At 40.7% G+C, this 22454-nt stretch overlaps 1 protein-coding gene across 1 annotated transcript; it reads left to right on the top strand.

Annotated features, from left to right (window-relative positions):
- Positions 1-2315: 2315 nt before the first annotated feature.
- Positions 2316-5848, top strand: thoc3 (THO complex 3). The gene is made up of 6 exons (XM_063484920.1): positions 2316-2502; positions 3061-3217; positions 4209-4413; positions 4917-5078; positions 5262-5362; positions 5454-5848. Exons 1-6 carry the CDS (start codon positions 2323-2325, stop codon positions 5615-5617), a joined length of 969 nt encoding a protein of 322 aa, XP_063340990.1. The 5' UTR covers positions 2316-2322; the 3' UTR covers positions 5618-5848.
- Positions 5849-22454: the final 16606 nt, after the last annotated feature.

Below are 22454 nucleotides of genomic sequence, written 5' to 3'. Positions count from 1 at the left end.
CTGTAATCCAGTACTGGTACTTTTGGCCTTTGTACACTGTAGTTGCAAGGAATTTACCCATGCACTTGACTTTCCCACCAGGGCTGTACACAGTTGGCTTACACTGGATAAGTTTGGGTCTCCGCTGTAGCTTATTAAAGGTCGTTTCTGTCATAACAGTGGTGTCTGTGCCTGTAATAATTTTGAAATCAACTGGACTGCCATTTACCAGTAGCTCAATGTCCCAGTCGGCATCTGAGCCTGACTCCTCAATGACTGTTGTTTTTGGCTCAGTTACTGTTCCCAGGAAAAGCTCCCCTATGAAGAATGAATCCTCATCTGAGTCCTCTACAGCCTCAGCCCTGACCTCTTTTAGCATTTTGGTTTTGCATAAAACTTTTACAGTGTCCCAACTTACTGCACTTTCTGCATCTCTTATTGCGGGCTGGGCAGTTTTCTCTTTTGTCATGCACCCTGTTGCATCTTTGGCATTTCGGTATACTCTCACCATGTTGTTGCTCATGTACCTGACGAGGTTGGTAGTAACTCCTTCCCATGCTGTTATAATGCCTCTGTTTCACCTCATTCACAGTGCTTTCCACTCGCTCCGCACTTTGCTGTTTGACTTGTTCACTCTGGCGTGCTAGTTGAATGGCTCTATCCAGAGTTAAGTCCACCTCGAGCTGGAGTTTTTGTGAAACATCTTTGTCAATTAATCCAATGACGATACGGTCCCGGATCTGCTCGTCTTTACTGCCGCCGAACTCGCAGTGCTGCGCGAGCTCGTACAGGCTCCGCACGAAAGCCTCGACCGTCTCCCCGGCCCTCTGGCTCCGTTTGTGAAAACAGGTGCAGTCGTGGATAACGTTTCTCTTTGGGACGAAGTGCTCATCGAACTTTTGTATAACCAGATCATACTCAAACTGCGGACTTGGCCTGGCCTCTGTAGCAGCAGGAAACACAAATGAGCCATATATTGGTTCAGCATCTCTCCCCATGGAGTAAAGAAGCGAGTTCACCTGCACTTCGCCACTCTCCATCCCTAGCTTGTAGTGATGTTCGATTCGTGAACGAATCGTTCAATACTCGAGAATCACTTTACTGACTCGTGAATCATGATTCACAAGCGCAACTGACTCACTGACTCATCCCTGTTGCTGTTAGCAAACTAATTCCATTAGTAGAAATATATCTAGCTTATAATTAAAATTGTGGGGAAAAAAACAACAGCCAGTTTCTTAACAAAAACATTTCTGCTCTGAAATGGAAGGAAAAACCCCGAGTAGAAGCTCACATCAAGACAATAGCTCCTCGGTTCACAGTAGCATCGCTCAGCTAACATGCTAACAGCACATCTGAGTTACTCACCCCCTCCTTTCCTGTGCTGAATCGTAGAATGTACGAATCACTCACTCACCCCCTCCCTCCTGGCTCACAGCTTCTTCTTCTTCTTGGTTGGCAACCAATGTTAAGGCGCATTACCGCCCCCTGGCTCACAGCTCAGTGGACATTTAGATGAGAAAATATATATTTGACACATTTATGGAAAATACTAATAAAATAAAATAAAAATAAATAAATGTTCCCTTTAGAATTTTTTTGCTCTTTTTTGCTCTATAAAATAGTTGTTTTCTTTTACAATCATTCATCTTAGCAGTAGGATTTACATTAAAAGAGAAACAAATTAAGTTTGAGTGAAAATATACATTTTTGCACTCTCTGGTCAACTGACTCAGTGACTCAAATGACTCAAGAAACCCGATTCACTTTGGTGAGTGACTCATTAAAACTCGATTCAGTAAAAAGAATCGAATTTACCATCACTACTAGCTTGGACGCCACTCGAAAACGGGAGAATCTCTGCCGCCATATCGGCCACTCTGCCGGCTGTGTAAAGTCGAACGGCTCCGGAGGTCCAAATTTAGCCATTTCTCCATGTAACTCAGCGTGAAGTCCTCAATTCTGACACCATGTCATGATCAGAGGCAATAAGACGCAGGGTTCTCAAGCACGAACCGCTTTTTATTGAATTGTAGCAGCAGTGTACCTGGCTACATCAATTTCTGAAAAACATATACACACCAGTATTCTAGCGACCTCTAGTGGCTGCCCCCATGGTAGCCTTACTAGGACAACATAAACAGATTTCACAACACACATACTTCATTTCTACTGTTGTTTTCTGAATGTATTTATGTTACAGGACGGTTACAGGACCTTTTATAAAGGTAACCGTCTGAGCAAAGTAAACACGTGTCGGTCCCCTCCGAACCACCAGATGGCGCGCAGCTCCCTTAAACCCACCTACAGTCGGCGGCCACTGTTGTTACGTAGGAATCCAAGATGGCGTCGCAGTATTTCCAAGAGATGCAGGAGAGCTTTAAAAATAACAACAAAAGCCGCGAATTTCCCGCTCATACGGCTAAAGTTCACTCGGTGGCGTGGAGCTGTGATGGTAGGAGGCTGGCCTCCGGGTCCTTTGATAAAACAGCGAGCGTCTTCGTGCTGGAAAAGGACCGTTTGGTGAGTCACATAGCGGCATGTTGCTAGTATGCTAGCGTTAGCCTGGTTAGCTCGCTACCGTGAATGAATGAAAGTTTGACGTTAGAGAGCCGACTGTCACAAAGAACACGGTCCCCCTGGATAATCTCTGTCACTCAATAACTGCCACTAACTGAACAGCCTTGTAGTTATTTAGGAATTTACGTCATTAAGCAGAAACCTATAAGCTCTGTCTGCAGCCCAGCTTTCTACTTCATTTTTTATTCATTTTAATTACGTATATATTTACTGATTAGTATTGTTATCACTGAAATGTCCAAATTTATAAACGTTCATATTTATGTAAAGAGACATGATCAAATGAGAAAGTTAAAGTCACAGCCCTCAAGTTTAAATTAAAACTTGCATAGCTGGATGCTAATTTTTTCTTTCCTTTCCACAAAGTGTGGTATGCAAGATAATCTGAGTCAGATTTCTAAGAGAAAACTTTACAGGTGATCGTCTTGCTGGGCTGCTTGTGGATGTGCTCTGTAAAGTGGCACATGATGGATGCCTGATACAGGTGATATTTGTCTGCAGGTGAAAGAGAATAACTACAGAGGTCACAGTGACAGCGTGGATCAGCTCTGCTGGCATCCCACCAACCCGGATCTGTTCGTCACGGCGTCCGGAGACAAAACCATCCGCATCTGGGATGTACGCACCACCAAATGCATCGCCACCGTCAACACGAAGGGTAGGCTCTTGGGTTTTTGTGGCGGTTGTTGCTGTTTGCTGTTTGCCTGCATTTTCTCTTTGGGAGTTATTGTGGCTGATAGAAGCTGACTGATTCAGGTAACTGACTGGGATCCTTTATGACCCCATCTGTATATTTATGTCAGTTTGTTAACATTGTAGGCTCTGATTTGGTTGTAATTGGGCATTTACTATTGACAGTTGAAGATTTTAGATTAAGATTAAAAGTAATCCTAAGTATTTTTGAGTGCTTATGCACAAAGGCTTTGAAAGATTCCACTTCTTTAAACCGGATGTTCGTTCAGCATGAAACAGAAACATGAAAATAGCAAACCAAGTATGATGACATCATCCAAATTTGTTAATCAGAATGTTACAGAGTCATCTGTTCATGGTGAATTCATGAGTCCGTACCTGCTGATTCATTTTTCCCAGGTGGTTTCTCCTGGGAAGCTTCTGTAATTTGAACATCCCTCAAATCTCATTAAAAATAATTGTCATACAGACTTCGGTAAGGCCTGTTTGTCTGATGTTATCCTCTAAACACACAGCTTGCATTAATGCTGAGTGAGCTACCTGCGCTCTTAGCTGCAGCGCTGCTTACTGTGACTAGATGGTGAAGAGACTCTTTAAAAGACACTGACATAAACCATTGTGAGTTATAGACTTCAGTAAAGCGGGAAAGATGTTTAGTGAGTCGAGCTACAATTATTCCTTCATTCACGGTTACATTAGACAGCGAGTTGTAACCAGATCTTTGAACAAACAAAGTCTCTCTGTGCAGCTGGTCGTCCCAAAAAAATTTAAATGAATAAAAAAAAACCTCCTGGTTATTCAAAGATACAATAGTCTCACCGTCTGAGGAAAGTCTGCTGGGATGATAGCGGGCACTTTTGTATCGGTCATTCAAAATGCCCCCCCGTACAGGAGTCATGACCCTTCTTTAAACCTCGCTCATCACTGTGTGATCAAAACTGAATCTTTGTCTAAAGGTGAAAACATCAACATCTGCTGGAGCCCGGACGGTCAAACCATCGCCGTGGGGAACAAAGATGATGTGGTGACTTTCATCGATGCCAAGACACACCGCTCCAAGGCAGAAGAGCAGTTCAAGTTTGAGGTGAATGAGATCTCGTGGAACAACGACAACGACATGTTCTTCCTCACCAACGGAAACGGCTGCATCAATATTCTGAGGTACGGAGCAGATTTCTGCTCACGTTCATTCCTGACATGCATGTTCATGAAAAGCTGAGCGTCATGTTCTCCGTCGCTTCTCACACACCAACACCGGCCAGCTGCTGAGTGAAAGTGTACAACTAAAGGTTGGGGAGTTTGATTTTTCTTTTTTCAAATCAAGGTGAGAAAATGTCTACAAGCTGATCCCAGAGCTGGTGGGAATGGTCGCCACTTCTTTGTGGTTTGGCTTTAAAATGTGTTTTTGCATTATTAGAAAAACAGGAAGTTTTCTATCTGCTCCTAATTCTGTCTTTGAAAATGAACACGCAAACACTGCAGGTCAATAATAAGTAATGGTCTGAAGGTATTTTACACTGACTCACGTTTTTCTTCACCTGTGCATGAGCCACGTGGACTCCTCTGAAACACCTGGTGTCAAAGTCGTGTCAGAGTATTCTGATTATCTCCATCATATAAATGACGACCTGCACTCATGAAATAAACGGTGGGTTTGTTCGCAGTTATCCGGAGCTGAAGCCCATCCAGTCCATCAATGCCCACCCGTCCAACTGCATCTGCATCAAGTTTGACCCCACAGGGAAGTACTTTGCCACAGGAAGTGCTGATGCGTTGGTCAGCCTGTGGGACGTGGAGGAGCTGGTGTGTGTCCGCTGCTTCTCCAGGTCAGAGACTGTTTATTTTCAGAGTTTTAGGTTTCATGAGATAATTACAGTAATGGTCTTTTAAAAAATAAATAAAAACATCATGGATCACATCTTTATCGTGGAATAGAAATGTGCCGTTATGACTCTAAGGTTATTCTGGATCTCAGAGAGTTTCTTTCTTTTATCGCTCTGACGGTGCAGACTGGACTGGCCAGTGAGGACTCTGAGCTTCAGCCACGATGGCAAGATGCTAGCCTCGGCCTCCGAGGATCACTTCATAGATATTGCTGAGGTGGAAACGGGTCAGTGAGACAGTTTGGAGCTGTAAGTTTGAAATATAATTTTTTTTTCCTAAGCATTAAACACATTCTCTGTCTTCTCCTCGTGTTGTAGGAGAGAAGCTTTGGGAGGTTCAGTGTGACTCTCCAACCTTCACAGTCGCCTGGCACCCAAAGAGGCCCCTGCTGGCCTACGCCTGCGATGACAAGGAGGGCAAGTATGACAACAACCGGGAGGCGGGCACCGTCAAACTGTTTGGCCTCCCCAACGACTCCTGAGGTCATTTCTGCGTTCAGACTTATTTAGCTTGAACTCTGTGAGCGAAACCTGCCAAGGATGGAAGTAGAGAGTCTTCTCCAGCGCCGAGCGCGATCCTAAAGCAGCAATAGCCTTCTCCCACCAGCAGATGGTGCTGCTTTCCTAGCGCTTCCTTTACAAACTCTAACTTCATTCCTCATTTGTGTACATGAATAAAAATGTGCTGTAAGATACTGTTTGTATGTAAAATAAAGTGTTTTGATATTAAAGCTGCTCTCTAAGTCTTTTGTTTTGAGGTCTGATAGCTGAACTTGTGATTATAGTTCAAATATGAAAATGATGAAAGCCTCGGAGGTGTGCGTTAGTTTATTAAGCTTCATTATTTTTATTTGACTTTAGACACTGGATGTTGACTCATCATATCCTTCCTGCAGCCTGTAGGTATACACCAGGTAGGTGTACCAGATAAGAGGAGCTGCACCTGTACCCTGTATAAGTACACACACACTCAAGCCAAGAAAATCCTTTCGCTTTTGCCTTCAAGTCAAAGACTGATTCACTGCTTTTATTACATGTCTACTATTCCTAAATAGTTCATTTTTATTTCTACATCACAAGACCTTTTATTTTTTTAATTAGGCCATCGTTATAAGGTTTAACACTGCCGAGTGTAAAACAGACATCAGCTGACAGCAGAAGTGTCTTCCTGTCTTTTCCTCCTGTGACTGCTTTATCTTCCTCCACCCTGACATACGTTCGCAGCGTGAGCAAAAATTTAAGGCCCTCAGCCCGGGCTGGTGGCAGCTGGTCACTCCCGGTCCCCAGAGCCCGAGAGCAGCAGGCTGCAGGTTGTTTTCCCCTTGCAGCTTCCCGTCATCTTGGCGGGGATGTCAACGGGAACCCTGCTGTCGTGCTTTGATTTCTTTTAATTTGGTTCAACCCCACATGAGAAATGTGCCCAAAAACCTTCCTGTGGAGTGGCTGCCCTCTGCTGCCTCGCCTGTGCTGGCATTAAATTAACCTTTTATTTTATATTCAGAAATATTTGCTGGAAAATGTTTTTAACCCCTGTTAGGCCCTTAAAAAAATGCACCCTTTAAAGACAAAACGGCCACGCCCCAAAAAGTGCAATAAAAATATTATATATTCATATTTTTTTCCACTTTAAATTGGTCAGTCTTTTAAAACTACTTCTCCCTGAAATATTCATATAAAGTTTTAATTATATTTTCGTTGTTTTAACCCTTTAAATCCCAGTTTCATTACATGAGCGCACTGGTTTTTTAGCCCCAAAAAACAAAAAAACTAAATATTTTCCATAAAAAATATTTGAAGTAATATTCGTTTGTTATTATAATTAGGCCTTTAGATGGACCAAAGATTGGCACCAACATTCATTTTGATCCACTTTTATTTTTTTTGCAGGAGCACATTTCAAAAAATGCACCCTTTAAAGGCCCTAAGGCCACAAAACGGCCACGCCCCAAAAAGTGCAATAAAAATATTATATATTCATATTTTTTTCCACTTTAAATTGGTCAGTCTTTTAAAACTACTTCTCCCTGAAATATTCATATAAAGTTTTAATTATATTTTCGTTGTTTTAACCCTTTAAATCCCAGTTTCGTTACATGAGCGCACTGTTTTTTTAGCCCCAAAAAACAAAAAAACTAAATATTTTCCATAAAATACATTTGAAGTAATATTTGATTGTTATTATAATTAGGCCTTTGGATGGTCCAAAGATTACCACTGACATTCAATTTGATACATTACTATTTTTTGGCAGAAGCGCACTAAATGTCATATAGTGCCATATCAGGTTTATCATGTTTTGCTTACACTAAATGCTTATTACCTCGTTTTGTTCTAAAATAAAATAAAAAAATTGTCTAAATTACAATACAAGATCACTTTGAACCAGAAAAACATTTATTTTACAAGGATGAACATGAACATTTATGTTGCTGGTAATCGGGAAAGTTGTGCGTCTGCCGGCGGCTCTCGGTGGCTCCACCAGCCGCAGGCAGCTGCTCCACCGCCCGCTGCCAGTAGCTGCAGCGGTGGGATAGTGGTTGGGTCCCGGTGTCCCCAGCACGACACGTCCGATACCACGTGAAAACAAATATATAATTTTCTATTGTAGCCTTCACACTGAATGTACCGACACTAATTTTTCACTCTTTTTGCTATTCGTATGGGCAGAAATCTGTGCCATCAGAAACTGAATTTGAATAAGTTAAATTTGAATTGCTCAGATTGAATCTGAATTGTAACTTGAATAAATGCTTTTGAAAACTGAATTTGAATTAGTCTAATTTGAAATTGAATTTATGGTTTGAAAATGATCATCACTAAATTGAAATTGAATTTTATATTTTGAAAATGAATTGATTTGCTTTGAAACTGCATTTTATCCTTTAAAAATTCAGCTCTCGAATAATTTCAGTTTCACTTCTCACCATTCAGTTTCAGTTCTACAATTCAATTTCAGTTCCAAAATTCAGTTTTTTGGAACTTACATCCGGTTCCGGTTCAAGCGCAGATTAATAGAACTACATTTTACTAGTGGACCTAAAGTGTTACTGACGGGATTCTACAGCATCTTGAGCTGAATTAAGACTTCAGAAGTCATTCGTCATGTCGAATGACCAGCGGATAAACTCTCAGGTTGGTAATAAATGTATTACATGTATAAGAACAAGCGTCATGTTAACAAATGATAGCCGTAAGGTAACTTTTATGCTTATTGTAGCTGTTAGCTAAAAACGCTAATTTAGCATAGTTTGCCCTGAATTCAGCTTTGACAAACAAATATGATCGACTGTTTCTAGTAGAATTCCAAAGTTGTCATCTTGTACCCTGTCAGAGCCCTGTATGCTTGCAGAGACCCCTACAGTAGGGAAACATGCAAAACTGTGTCCAAACCTTTGTATTTGAGCTTTATTTATGTCTTACACAGCATCTCAACTCTTTAGCTAACATAATAACTTTAGCTAAAGTGAATAGTTAGTCTAATTTATTAGTGCAGCATTACTGGATCACCTCTGTTTGAAGTGATATAATATGATATACAACTATCACTGAAACAGCAAACTTTGTAAATAAACAAACAACACTTCTCATTCTCTAAACGTTTGGCCACAGCTGTAGATTACACTATCAGTGCTTGTTCACTCTTGACAATAATTACATTTCTAAATTCTCTTTGTGCATTTACAGGTAAACAATATTTATCTAAATGACTGCTTTGTCTTTGAAAAGGTGAAGAGCCTGAGGCCGGTGACAGTCCAATTCTACTCTAAGTACATCCTTACGGTGGCTCACAGGACAAGGCCACATTCCTGTCCTGCCAGAAGAGAAGAGAAACTTCAGAGTCTTCATGCAGTTCAACCACACCTGTCATATTCCATATGACAGGGGTCTCAAACTCCAGTCCTCAAGGGCCGGTGTCATGCAACTTTTCCATGCCCTCGAGGACTGGAGTTTGAGACCCCTGCCGTATGGTGTTCATGCTGTTTTCTACCCCACAGTTACAGCATGTCTGACTGCCTGTTCAGCATATGCAAAAATATATGGTGAGTTTAAGCATGTGATGACTAAGGCCTTCCATTATGGTGTTTGTCATCACATGTCACAGACATCTGGATGATCATTTGGAATAAACAAAAAACTAAAAACTTGTTACTTCATCTTTTATCTTTATTATTATTATTGTTCTTATTTTACATTTTTCATTGTTAGGCATTAGGTTTATTTGTAGTAGTCCTTTCCAACTTCTTTCCCTCTTCCATGTTACTGTGTCAGCTTGTCAGCATCTATTTGGGTTTGGGAGTGGAACAGAAAGTAAGGAAATCCAAAGTGCCATTAAAACCAGGAGAGGTTCTTATATTTCAGAAGGGATTAATTCAAAAGAAATGACCTCAATGCCATATTTTATTTAGGAACCCTAGAGAGACTTTGCAAAATAACACATTCTTATAATTTCACCCTCAGATGAGCCAAGCTACGACTGTCAGGGAAGGTCATGTAGATACAGAGCATGTGAGAGTGGTTAAGTTAATGTCTCTTGTCTAGATGAAGGCACAAGAGGGATCAATGGCAAGGCGTAGAGATTCAGTATCTTCAGTCTTCAGTGGACACTCCATTTCTGGCACAAAACACCTGTAAAAGATGGTCGATTTAGGAGGTGACCCGACAACTTCAGCCTGTCAAACATAGCAATGGAGCAGTATGTTTTTTAAAAAAAAATCTAATTAAGCATGCACTCAGTGCCCTAAGAATTATTATGGTAGTTAAACACAGTGATAGTTGTATATCATATTATATCACTTCAAACAGAGGTGATCCAGTAATGCTGCACTAATAAATTAGACTAACTATTCACTTTAGCTAAAGTTATTAAGTTAGCTAAAGAGTTGAGATGCTGTGTGAGACATAAATAAAGCTCAAATACAAAGGTTTGGACACAGTTTTGCATGTTTCCCTACTGTAGGGGTCTCTGCAAGCATACAGGGCTCTGACAGGGTACAAGATGACAACTTTGGAATTCTACTAGAAACAGTCGATCATATTTGTTTGTCAAAGCTGAATTCAGGGCAAACTATGCTAAATTAGCGTTTTTAGCTAACAGCTACAATAAGCATAAAAGTTACCTTACGGCTATCATTTGTTAACATGACGCTTGTTCTTATACATGTAATACATTTATTACCAACCTGAGAGTTTATCCGCTGGTCATTCGACATGACGAATGACTTCTGAAGTCTTAATTCAGCTCAAGATGCTGTAGAATCCCGTCAGTAACACTTTAGGTCCACTAGTAAAACGTAGTTCTATTAATCTGTGCTTGAACCGGAACCGGATGTAAGTTCCAAAAAACTGAATTTTGGAACTGAAATTGAATTGTAGAACTGAAACTGAATGGTGAGAGTGAAACTGAAATTATTCGAGAGCTGAATTTTTAAAGGATAAAATGCAGTTTCAAAGCAAATCAATTCATTTTCAAAATATAAAATTCAATTTCAATTTAGTGATGATCATTTTCAAACCATAAATTCAATTTCAAATTAGACTAATTCAAATTCAGTTTTCAAAAGCATTTATTCAAGTTACAATTCAGATTCAATCTGAGCAATTCAAATTCAAATTTAACTTATTCAAATTCAGTTTCTGATGCCACAGATTTCTGCCCATACCCAGGGCCTTAATGCTTGAGTCACTAAAGTCTTTTGGAAACCTTTAAGGTTTCTGTGCAAAGCAGACATAATGTGGTGAAGTGTCACCACTGAAACTTAAAGGTTTGTGAATTTGATGTTGTGTGCCTTTTGTCTTCCACCACAGTGTTTAACATGAAGATAATCAAGATATTTTAACCTGAGCAGGCATTCTGTAACCTTAACCAGGTCATTTTGATTTATATATATATATAGTTTATATATATTTATATTTTATAAGTTGGATTTGTTATATCTGTGCGATACTAAGAGGCATTCATATGCAACAGGTACTGTTGTAAAGGCTTTCATACATACAAAGAAATATAGCAAAACAAGAGTAACAAACATGTATTAGTTGCCCCCCTTCGCCCACAACCCTAACCCTAATGTCACAACTGCTACAAACAGGTTAATATATAAAAAACATTGTATTTTAGTGCCTCTTACTGTATATTGTGTGAGTATTGCTTTGGAGCAGGCAGTTATGTGTCAGCACAGTCTCATCTGTACCCTCACTGCTTGCTCGTGTTGTGTTTGGAAGTACAGCTGTTAACATGTCTGCAGGGTCCTTTCATCTGTGGCTCTACTGTCTGCTTTTTCCAAATTAACTGACAGTGAGGTTGTACTCTTTATGTGAATTTATAGACTGTCTTTACAATGTGTGGGTGAAGCAAATGGCAGTCACATACAAGTGATTGAGTTTGTATCCTTCTCATGAATCATAACAGCATAAATACACTAACAGCCAAAAGTATTCACTCACTCATCCAAATCATTGAATTCAGGTGTTCCAGTCAGTTCCATGTCCACAGGTGTATAAAGTCAAGCAGCTAGGCATGCAGACTGCTTCTGCAAATACCTGAAAGAATGGCTGCTCTTGGGACCTCAATGAGTTCTAGTGTGATACTGTGGATGACACCTGTGCAACAGGTCCAGTTGTGAAATTTCCTCACTTCTAAATATTCTACTAAGTATTAGTGGGATTATAACAAAGTGGATGCAGGCTACAGACCTCCAAACTTCACATGGCCTTCAGATTAACTCAAGAATAGTGAGCGACCAGCTGCATCCAAGCCTTACATCACCAAGTTCAATGCAAAGTGTTGATGCAGCGGTGCAAAGCACACCACCACTGGACCCTAGAGCAGCAGCAGCATGTTCTGGAGTGACAAATCATGCTTCTCCATCTGCCAATCTCATGGACGAGTCTGGGTTTGACGGTTGCCACGGGAACGGTACTTCTCTGACTGCACTGTGCCAAGTGTAAAGTTCAGTGGAGGGGGGATTATGGTGTGGGGGTGTTTTTCGGGAGTTAGTTCAGGTGAAAGGAACTCTTTGTGCTTTAGCGAAGACATTTTGGACAATTTCATGTTCCCAACTTTGTGAGGACCTTGCTTTGTGAAGACAAATGAGCGATTTAAACCAGCACAGGCTAAACTGATCCTATAAGGATCTTCATTTCGATGCTGACATAAGAATTAGTTAAGTCAAGCACCTTTGATTGAATTTGGCCTCATGAACCTGGAGTGTTACATCCAATCGGTGTCCCTGCTGATCCCAGCTGTTACTCATTGTGTCTGAGTATTGTGAAGAAGGTGGTCAATATCCATATTTGTGATTACCAGTGAGCATCGTGAGTTAATAAATCAAGTATAGTCACCTGCAGGCTATATCTGATCTACCTGGAGCAGCCTCACCGTTTCATTTACTGCTGGCCTGTAAATCACTGATATTTCAGCTTTTTGATGCAGCTCTGAAACCCTGTTAACTCTGCTGCTGCTGCATGCAAAGCTGGAGTTATAAGCCTGTAAGACATTTATTAAACATAATGACAGAAACTGTTAAAAGTCAAATCCAAATTGGACTTTTGCCAGACTTTGTGTCTGGCCTGGGTCATTTCCTCTAGATTAATTTGAGGTAAACAGCAGAGAAGCAAGCAGGACAAATCTGCAGTAACATCACATCTCATACTAGATATCTGCTCTTCATCTCTCAGTATAATGAGACAACGAGTCAGCCTACATGAGCCTGCTCTGATGATGCCGTCTACAATATTTGATGTTATTAGATAAATTCAGACACTAAAAAATGTAAACATCAGCCCAGGGTGTCTCTTGTGTTACTGGTTCAGTCAGCAAATTAGAGTTTTTACTACATGCATTTTTTTTTAGAGCAAAGAAAGGTAGCAAATACAAGGGGATGGTGGCTCAAGACTTGGATGGGGGTTTAAGTGAGGTAATGTGGAAATTAAAAAAAATCTTATTTCACTGTGTGAGGGTGCAGGGTAGCATTTTCCTTGCTAAGGTGAAGCACACACTCGCCATGTCTGAGGTGCCTATTTAAGGAGGTTTTTTTGGGGGCTGCGATGTTCATGTGTGTTGAACCTTGGTATTTATAAAGAGAAATATATTCAGAGCTCTGGGAAACGACTGAAGTCTGTTGTGATTGTTTTTTCTGTCACCTGGTCCCCTTCACGTTAACTACCGACCGCTACATGCTGTAAAACATCAATTCCAACATCTCAAAGATGCTTTCCAACAAAGCTAAGGGCAGCAGGTCTGCAACATGACAGCCATATTAGAATCAGGGAGGTTATTTTGAAGCCCTTGTTCAAATAAATGGGGAGAGAGCCATAATGTCACCAGTCACTGCAACATAAAAATGATATTAATAGCAAAAATTTTATTTTGGCCCAAATAAGAACTTCTAATTCTGTTTGACAGCTTAAAACTGCTTGTTAACCTCTCTGTGTGACTTAATCACTACTGGCTATGTTTACCATTTTGCCTGCTGATTGGTTCTTTGGTGTCAGGACAGTCTCCACCTTAAATATAATAGAATAGAATAGAATAGAATAGCCCTTTATTGTCATAGTACCTGTACAAAAAAACTGAGTGCTCCACACCAACTGTGCCAGAATAAAATATAAATAGTAGTCAATAAAAAACAAACATTAGAAGTATATACAAAACAAGAGAAAGTCGTTGCAAAGTGCTTGGAAGTAGTGCAAAGAGCAGACATGTCTGAGTATAGAGTCTGTATGTGAGTGGCCTGAGTGATGAGGGTTACTCAGACCATGGCTCAGATTGATGAGGCGAGTGGGTACGGGTGGAGTGTGGGGGGATAATGTTTAACAGTCTGAATGGCCAGGGGAAATAAGCTGTTAATGAGTCTGGAGGTGCCATCCAGGGGGCAGCCAGTCCAACGGATGGTGGGCAGGGTGTAGGGGTCACCTGTGATGGCCCTGGTTTTCCTGAGAAAGCAGGATCTGGTGATGGCCTCCAGGGGTGGCAGAGGGCAGCCAGTGTTAATGACCCTCTGCACAGCCTTCCTGTTCTCAGTCATGGCCCTGAGTACCAAACACCAGGCAGGAGGAGAGCACACCCTCCACTGAGGAGTGGTAGAAGGCCAGCAGCAGCTTCTGGTCCAGGTTATTCTTCCTCGGGACATGGAGGAAGCGCAGCTGCTGCTGCTGGGCCTTCTTTACCAGGGCGATGGTGGTGTGGGTCCAGGTGAGGTTGGCAGATATGTGGGTGCCCAGAAGTTGGAAGGTGGAGACAGATACTACCCATTCTCTATTTATAATGAGGGGAGTGGACCTGTCTGTGCCTGCTGAAGTCCATTATGAGTTGTTTTGTTTTAAGGATATTCAGCTTCAGGTTGTTTTCTGAGCACCAGCGGCACATGTTCTCTACCTCCACCCTGTACGCTGTCTCATCTCCATCAGAGTTGAGCCCAGCCAGCCGATGGTGTTATCGGCATACTTGACGATGATGTTGGTTGGATGGGTTGGTTGTGTGCAGTCATATGTGTACAGAGTGTAAAGTAGTCTCTGATGTGCTGAGACGTTACCTGCTCAAAACTTACATGACTACAGACGGGAGGTCTGTAGGTCTGTATTCACTGAGGCTGTCTACGCCAGTCTTTTTAGGGATGGGAATGATAATGGAGGTTGGATGGATTTTGTAGACATCACCAGGCACAGAGTGAGCAGCTGTGCCTGCTCAGACTAAAGTCAGCATTATTGTGACTAAACAGACAAATGTAGAGGTATTTAAGCATTGCCTGTGCTCTCCTAACTTCACATTAAAAAAAAAAAATCCAGCTTCTGAAACACAGTAGGATGCTCACAGACTCCTAAACAGCCTTTCAATAATGCCTTCTTCTTAATGTGCTTAACAGTTTAAACATATGGGAGGTGAAACGTGTCAGGATTGAGCCGCAGCCTGAAGCAGGTTTCGCTGATCAATCGTCTCATTAACTGAACAGCAGCTTTCCCAATGTGATCCTCCTCTATTTCATCAGAGAGCTCAGATGTGCTCCAGCATGCTAATCAATCTATCCAGAAACTAATGCTTTCAGACAAGGTGTATGTAGGTGTGTGTGTGTGTGTGTGTGTGTGTGTGTGTGTGTGTGTGTGTGTGTGTGTGTGTGCTGGTGAAGGCCAGCTGTGTGCTGAGAGACAATCAGACCCGCCCGTCCATTTGCCGCTGCCACAATGAATTAGGGTCCAGATCCATTAAAGGGCACTTCCACTGTTCTGGATCGTCGCCGTGCTGCATTGATTGCAGGCTTCCTGATTGATTTCTGGAGTTTGATGAGAATCTTAAATGTCCCAGCAGTGACCAAATGTGCTTTGTTTCAGCTGGTTAAATTATTCAACAAACATCCGTCAATCAACAATATTGATCAGACTAACATTCGCTGTATTTACATGCCCTTAAGGAACCGGACTACTCCGGCTTTCCAGCTTATTCCTGCCACGTAAACAACAAACCTTGTTACCGTAATGGAAATAGAGGATTAAAGAAATCTGATTTCCCAGGTGGATTTCTCTACAGTATTTGTGAGAAACCAGATGTCTAATTGGACTTTACAAGTGTGTATGGTGGGTATGTGCATGACAGAAGACTGCTGACAGGTATATAACAGTGATGGAAGAGGTGTCCATATCTTTTATTAGATTCACTCCTTATGTGTTAATAGACCTCTCTGCACTGAATCAAACTTGTTATTAATCTCTGTCTCTCTTCCACAGCATGTCTTTATCCTGTCTTCCTTCTCTCACCCCAACCAGTCGCAGCAGATGGCCGCCCCTACCTGAGCCTGGTTCTGTCGGAGGTTTCTTCCTGTTAAAAGGGAGTTTTTCCTTCCCACTGTCGCCAAAGTGCTTGCTCATAGGGGGTCATATGATTGTTGGGTTTTTCTCTGTATGTGTTATTGTAGAATAGAATAGAATTCAACTTTATTGTCATTGCAAATGCCACAAGTACAAAGCAACGAAATGCAGTTTGCATCCATCCAGAAAGTGCTTTAGCCATAATATAGATATATTACAGAATATATTATTAGCAATAATATAGATATATTACAGAAATGGGTCTGTTATAGGTATGAGGGTACAAAATATGGGTCTATTATGGGTATGTTACAATGTGCACGGTCTGAAGGTATGTTATGAATATGCTATAACTACAAGTATGTACAGGCTGTAGTGAGTGTACAAGCTATGTACAGGCTATGAGCAGGATATAAATATTAAAACTATACAGAAATATGAACTATGCAAGTTATCAGTGTTGGGAAGGTGACTTTTAAAATGTATTCCACTACAGATTACAGAATACAGGCCCCAAAATGTATTTTGTAACGTATTCCATTACGTTACTCAATGAGAGTAACATATTCTGAATACTTTAGATTACTTAATATATTATCATGCTTTTTACAACTACATGAATATATTACTGCTGTGTGATTTATTACTATTACTGAAGGCTACTCGCCATACCAATACCAACTAGATTTTTAAATCTTAATATAAACTGAATAACAGTAGGGTGGACACAGTTTTGGGGAAAAATGGAATACATGTACCGGCGTTATGTATTTAAAATACAAAATATGAGTAACTGTATTACAGTTACAGTTACCGTTTAAAAAGGTGGTATTCAGAATACAGTTACTTTGGTGAAATAAATGGATTACACAGCGGTCTTTTCCTGATTCATATGTTAGGCTACGCCCTCTCTATTTTTTGGTAATTCCACACCGGACAAAACACGCATTAAGAGGGTCTAATGCCTGTGTCTCATTCTCGCGGCCCATGTCACCTCTACCTGAGGGCGCATAATGACGTGAAGAAATATTTTTAAAAATTATTTTTCAAAAAATTATTTAATATGAAGGCAATCTGGTCTTTAAGTCTGATGTCATTAGCCATGTCTGGGCCCAAACTCTGCTGCAGACACGGAACCCAACGTATATCCCTTTACTACGGTTCGGAACCTGTTTTATATACGCACGGAATAGTTTTCTATATGAGATTGCTGCAAAAAGTGCAGCCTTACCTAATGTCCACCCTACTGTTACTCATTTTATATTAAGATTTAAAAATATAGTTGGTATTGGTATGGCGAGTAGCCTTCAGTAATAGGAATAAATCACACAGCAGTAGTATATTCATGTAGTTGTAAAAAGTTTGTAAAAAGATTGTTGGTTGTCCAGATGAGATCCTCGGAGATGTGGACTCCCAGGAACTTGAAGCTGCTCACACGCTTCACAACCGTCCGTTTAATATAGATGGGTGAGTGTGGGTCAGCATTCCTCCTGTAGTCCACGATGAGCTCCTTGGTCTTCTCTGTGTTGAGCAGCAGGTTGTTGGTGTTGCACCACTCAGCCAGACGATCCACCTCCTCCCTGTAGGCGGCCTCATCGTTGTCATGGATGAGGCCAATCACCGTGGTGTCATCTGTGGTGATTGGTGATAGGGTCTACCTTACAACATAAAGCGCCTTAAGGCGACTGTTGCTGTGATTTGGTGCTGTATAAACAAAACTGAATTGAATTAATACAAGTAATAATATAACATTACCTACTTTGCTAGCCCCATCAGGAAAATGTGACTGTTTTAATACAGATGTAGTGTTTGGATTCATGTGAGAAGAAATTAATAAAATATTTAAAATGCCACTTCCTCAAAAACTATTGGTCACACGTGGATGGATAAGGTACTAAAAAAATCTGTTCTACAAAAAAAAATAATAAAAAATTAGATGTCAACTTAAAAACCTAAAAGCTTCATAAAGTTCTTTAAAACACTGACTGTTACAGGTTATGTGATAGTTTTTTCGTTTTACTTTTAGAAATATAAGAAAATATAAAGGTCCTGCATGTAGTGAAATATTTTATTTTGCAGTAAAGCCGCTCCTTTTCTTTTTTTTGCATTTTTTGCACGCTGCTATCAACTGTTTATAAAGTAAAACACCCCCCCCCCCCCCCCCCCCCCCCCAAAAAAAAAAAAAAAAAAAAAAATCCAGTTAAACTGTGCAGCAGAAAACAGCAGACAGTTTTTGGAAACAGTGGAGCCAGAGATGTTAGTCTGGTGCTGGTGAACACCAAACCAGACCTAAATGAGTGAATATGGTATATATATGTATATGATATATATATATATATATATATATATATATATATATATATATATATATATATATATATATATATATATATATATATATATATATTGCTTGGTGCACTTCATTGGCTTTTTTCCCCCTAACAGCTTCTCCGATAATTGATTACCTCATTTAAGCCTATGAAGCTCAAACCAGATCTGAGCAGCCTCATTTTCAATCCACACAGGCTTTGTTCAGCAGCTAGTGCTCAAACATTTAATTGTTGTGTCCAGAGTAAAGTTATCGACTTATTTGAGTTGGGATCTGTAGGAGATTACAGACATGTAGAAAGGCTTAATTTTAATTTGAGGTTTGATTTATCAGGAGGGGTTTTTTTTTTCGTTTTTCAATGTCTTTCTTTTATTTTTAATCACATATTTGGATGAAAGCGAGCGAGCGGTGGCGTTTGAAGATCAGAAAGCCCAAACCCAGATGATCACATTAACATGAATTATTTGTGCTTTCACAAAGTAGAGGGCAGGGCGAATGTGCCCCTCGTGTTTGAATGCACATCAGAATGAGCAGTATTCCTTATTCTCAGAAATATGTTTAAAGGATGTGAAAGTTTCCACCTGACAGACACAAAGCTTTATAATTTCTTCAGAATATGTGGTTCTTATGGAGCTCTATGAAGAATGTGAGGTAGAAGTGCTCTTATATATTGTGTGTGTCCCTGAATGAGGATCTGGACACAAGCAGCAGGTCTGGTTCTGGTGAGCTGGGATGAATCTGGAGAGACTTCATGAATATAAACAAAGATGTGTATTTCTACATTGCAGCTTCTAGCTCGGCCCACATAGTTTGCATTTTATATGAAAGGTGCTGAACCGCGTGGAGGGCGATGCCAAGCAATCACTGTATTTCTTTTTTATGGAAAGCAGCAGGTGTGTTCCGCAAGCCCTGCTTGGACAAATAAGGGCTGAGTCTATCACAGACGACAATACGAGACATTTGGGTTTCTAATTTGTGATTTCAACCTCAGGGGACAAGGCGAGAATGACACAGATTACTGCTTTAACTGCATGTGCAGGAGTCAGGACTTTTCTTTCTGGGGAGGCAGTGAACTGCTGACAGCGGCAACCCTCGGCTGACTGAAGCAAATGCTCTGTGTAAAGACGAGAAGCACAGGGACACACAAGCACTCACCTCAGCAGAATTCATCCTAAAGAAAGTCATCTTTTTTACATTTTATTTTTTCTACAATCGCTGCTGTTTGAAAAACACAGAGCAGTCAGTGACTCTGTACACTGCAGTTCATATGGTTTGTTTGTAGGGCTACCCTGTCCTTTAGTCGGGTGCATATTGCATGTAAACTACTGTAACGGTACAAAGACCAACGTCCATTTTAAATGAAGCTATCACCTGTATACTGGTTTGCTTATGTATGCATATATTTTATTACTGGTTTGCTTCTTTCCTCCTGCATTCCTACAGTATATATATATATATATATATATATATATATATAGATATACATTTCAATGCAGCTTAATTTGTTCTACAAAATATTTGCACACCTGAATTTGAACGACGCATCAGGGGGAAAAACCTGAAGATAAATAATATTTCAGTCTGTCTGAACGTCCTCATGGATATCAGGTGCATGTTCTGTTTAAATCATTTCCAATAAGAGCTCATTTACATATTTTTTCACCTTCTGTTGTCGAAATAATGACTAAATAATGACAGGAGTGCAGACTGTTAAGACGAATGTCATTTTAGACTTAATGTTGATTAACTGATTATCATAATTGTTGTAGTGCGACATTCTAGCACATGTAGTTAATGACCAAACTCTGTAGTTAATAAATATAAACTTCAGTATAAAAAATTTATGAGCTCGGTCATAAACAAGTGAATGCAGAAAAAAAACTTGATGCTTGTGTGAGTGGATTTGAACCTTAGCTGTAGCTGCACAGAGGTGAACTGTCAATGAACTCTTGGTTCTTGATTCGAGATGTTTCAAATAACTCTATCAGTCATTTTCTGCTGCGTATCCCCAGGTCTCTTCCTGGGTCTGTGCTGTGGTAAAGGGTGTTGTGCAACGTCAAGACATCTACATCATCATTATCGCCATGCTGGATTATAATTCTGAGAAGGATTTGCTCTTCCATCAGTTTTCAGGTGGACTGCAGATTCAAGACTTTCAAGGTTTTCCCTGTGGATGTGGGCTTTATCAAGGAGTCCTGCCCTCTGGATTACTTCCATGAACACAGAGCACTGAGGTGGAACACATCTGTGCTGGGAGTCTCACCACCAACATCTCTCCCCTCAAAGATAAGAACAAAATCTGCATTAGCTCAGAGTGGGTTTGTTTAATAAGTATAACTGATGCGATTTGATTATTGTTTTTAGTTTTGCTTTTGCTTCACTTCTGCCAAGCTGCTTTCATAAAACCCAATTAAAGTCTAAATTGTGAACATTCACTTGTTAACCCTGAAACAATAAAGGCATAAATCTGTGTATTAATCTATATTAGTCCAAATAGATCTAATAGGTTGCTCTAGCCTTCCAAGTAATACCTTCCCCTGGGGCGATCCAGGCTTCTAAGACCACCCCAGATTAACAAGTGCCACGATCAAGAGGGGAACTGCCATGACAAGTGTGACTGATAAGATCTAACCTGTGAGGTTACTTGGGTTTCTTTGTATCAGGGCGACCAGTAGATGTCAAAGCAGTCGCGTTGGACGAGTCCCCCCCCCACCACATCGGCTCTAGAACCTTACTGCACCCTCTACTGCATAGGATCCAGCTCATATAAGCTGAACCAGACTTTTTCTAATGTGCTTTTGTGGGCCTACCAATTGGCAAAGCTTCACCAGTCCATTTACCATCTTTACCATGCACCTGTGCACTAGCTTTGGCCAGTGCAAATGAGACCACAAATACAAGCCCAGCTCCAAAGAAGCTGGGATGCTGTGTAAAGTATTTTATTCATAGGAAACTCTTTCACTGCTGGCATAGATGCAGTATACGGTTCAGCATCATCCTACTGAACCATGAAGGACTTCGCAGAAAAAGACATCTGGATGGGCGGATATGTTGCTCTCTATAGAACATTCCACATGTGCCAGCTGCCAGTTCCAGTTGCTGCTAAGGGCCTGAAAATCACAGGCATCAAACACTGATTTTCAGCCTTGTCCTATGCACACAGAGATTTCTCTGTATCTCTAAATACTGCAGATGATGAGATATTCAGTCTTCACAATGTTTTGCTGAGTAAGTTTTGGCTCGAGACACGCTCAGTTGTTGATCAGTTTTGTTCTGTCATAAGCAATCCTTCCTCTTGGCTGATAACTGTCATGTTTCCTTTCATAAACAGCCTGATTTACAAACTGTTTACTGCAACCTTTATAGCAGTTGTGATGAAAGATGCAGCAGCAATTCATCTCATGTTTTCTTCTTTGAAGTATTTCCAACAATCGAGGCAAGTGATGGATCGTTTCCCGAAGCAGGAGCGATGGCTTGTTGGCTGATGATAAACTGAGCTCCCCTTGTGACTAATGGACTAATCAGTGCGGTAACGCCACACAACAAAGGAAGAGGAGGAGGTAACCATCCAAAAACAGGGAAAACAAATATAGAAGCTGTTCCACTGAAAAAAGTTAAGCCGATACCAAGGTTTCACCATGCTCCGGTGACTCCACCGTCTTCACTTTCTTGTGAATTACTTCATTTCTTTTGCATTTTCTCCTCCTACATTACCCAGAATGCTGGTGAGAAAAAACAAACGGCTTTTTAAGCTGAACAGGGTTGGCGAAATATGAATCACAATCTGGTGTGAAGCTCATGGAGTAAGATTCAGTCCACTGCTGTGTTTTCGCTTCAGTTTAAATGCTTTATGAAAGATTTTACTGCAGCAGGAGGAAGAACAAAGACCGGATTAATGAGGAGGAAAGGAGATAAAGGAGGGAGAGCGGGTGGGAAAGAGAGAATGGAGGAGGATGAATAAAGGAAGCCTAAATGTGGTCTGAAGAAAGGAAGCAGAGACAGCGCTATGGAAGGAGACAAGACTGAGGAGAAAGTTTATAGGCCATTTATAAACACAACACCACTTCCTCCCACTGTGAGTGAAGCCAGGCAGAAAAGCAGCTGGTCTTTTCTGGGATTGCACATTTATTTTGTAATGATTAAAGATTTGAGGTTGGATTTGTTTCTCGAGGTTCACAGTGGCGTCATCA

This window comes from Pelmatolapia mariae, linkage group LG2, assembly GCF_036321145.2.
Source record: "Pelmatolapia mariae isolate MD_Pm_ZW linkage group LG2, Pm_UMD_F_2, whole genome shotgun sequence".
NCBI lineage: Eukaryota > Metazoa > Chordata > Actinopteri > Cichliformes > Cichlidae > Pelmatolapia > Pelmatolapia mariae.
Note: the sequence above shows the minus strand (reverse complement) of the source record. Positions and strands in the feature narration are given on the sequence as shown.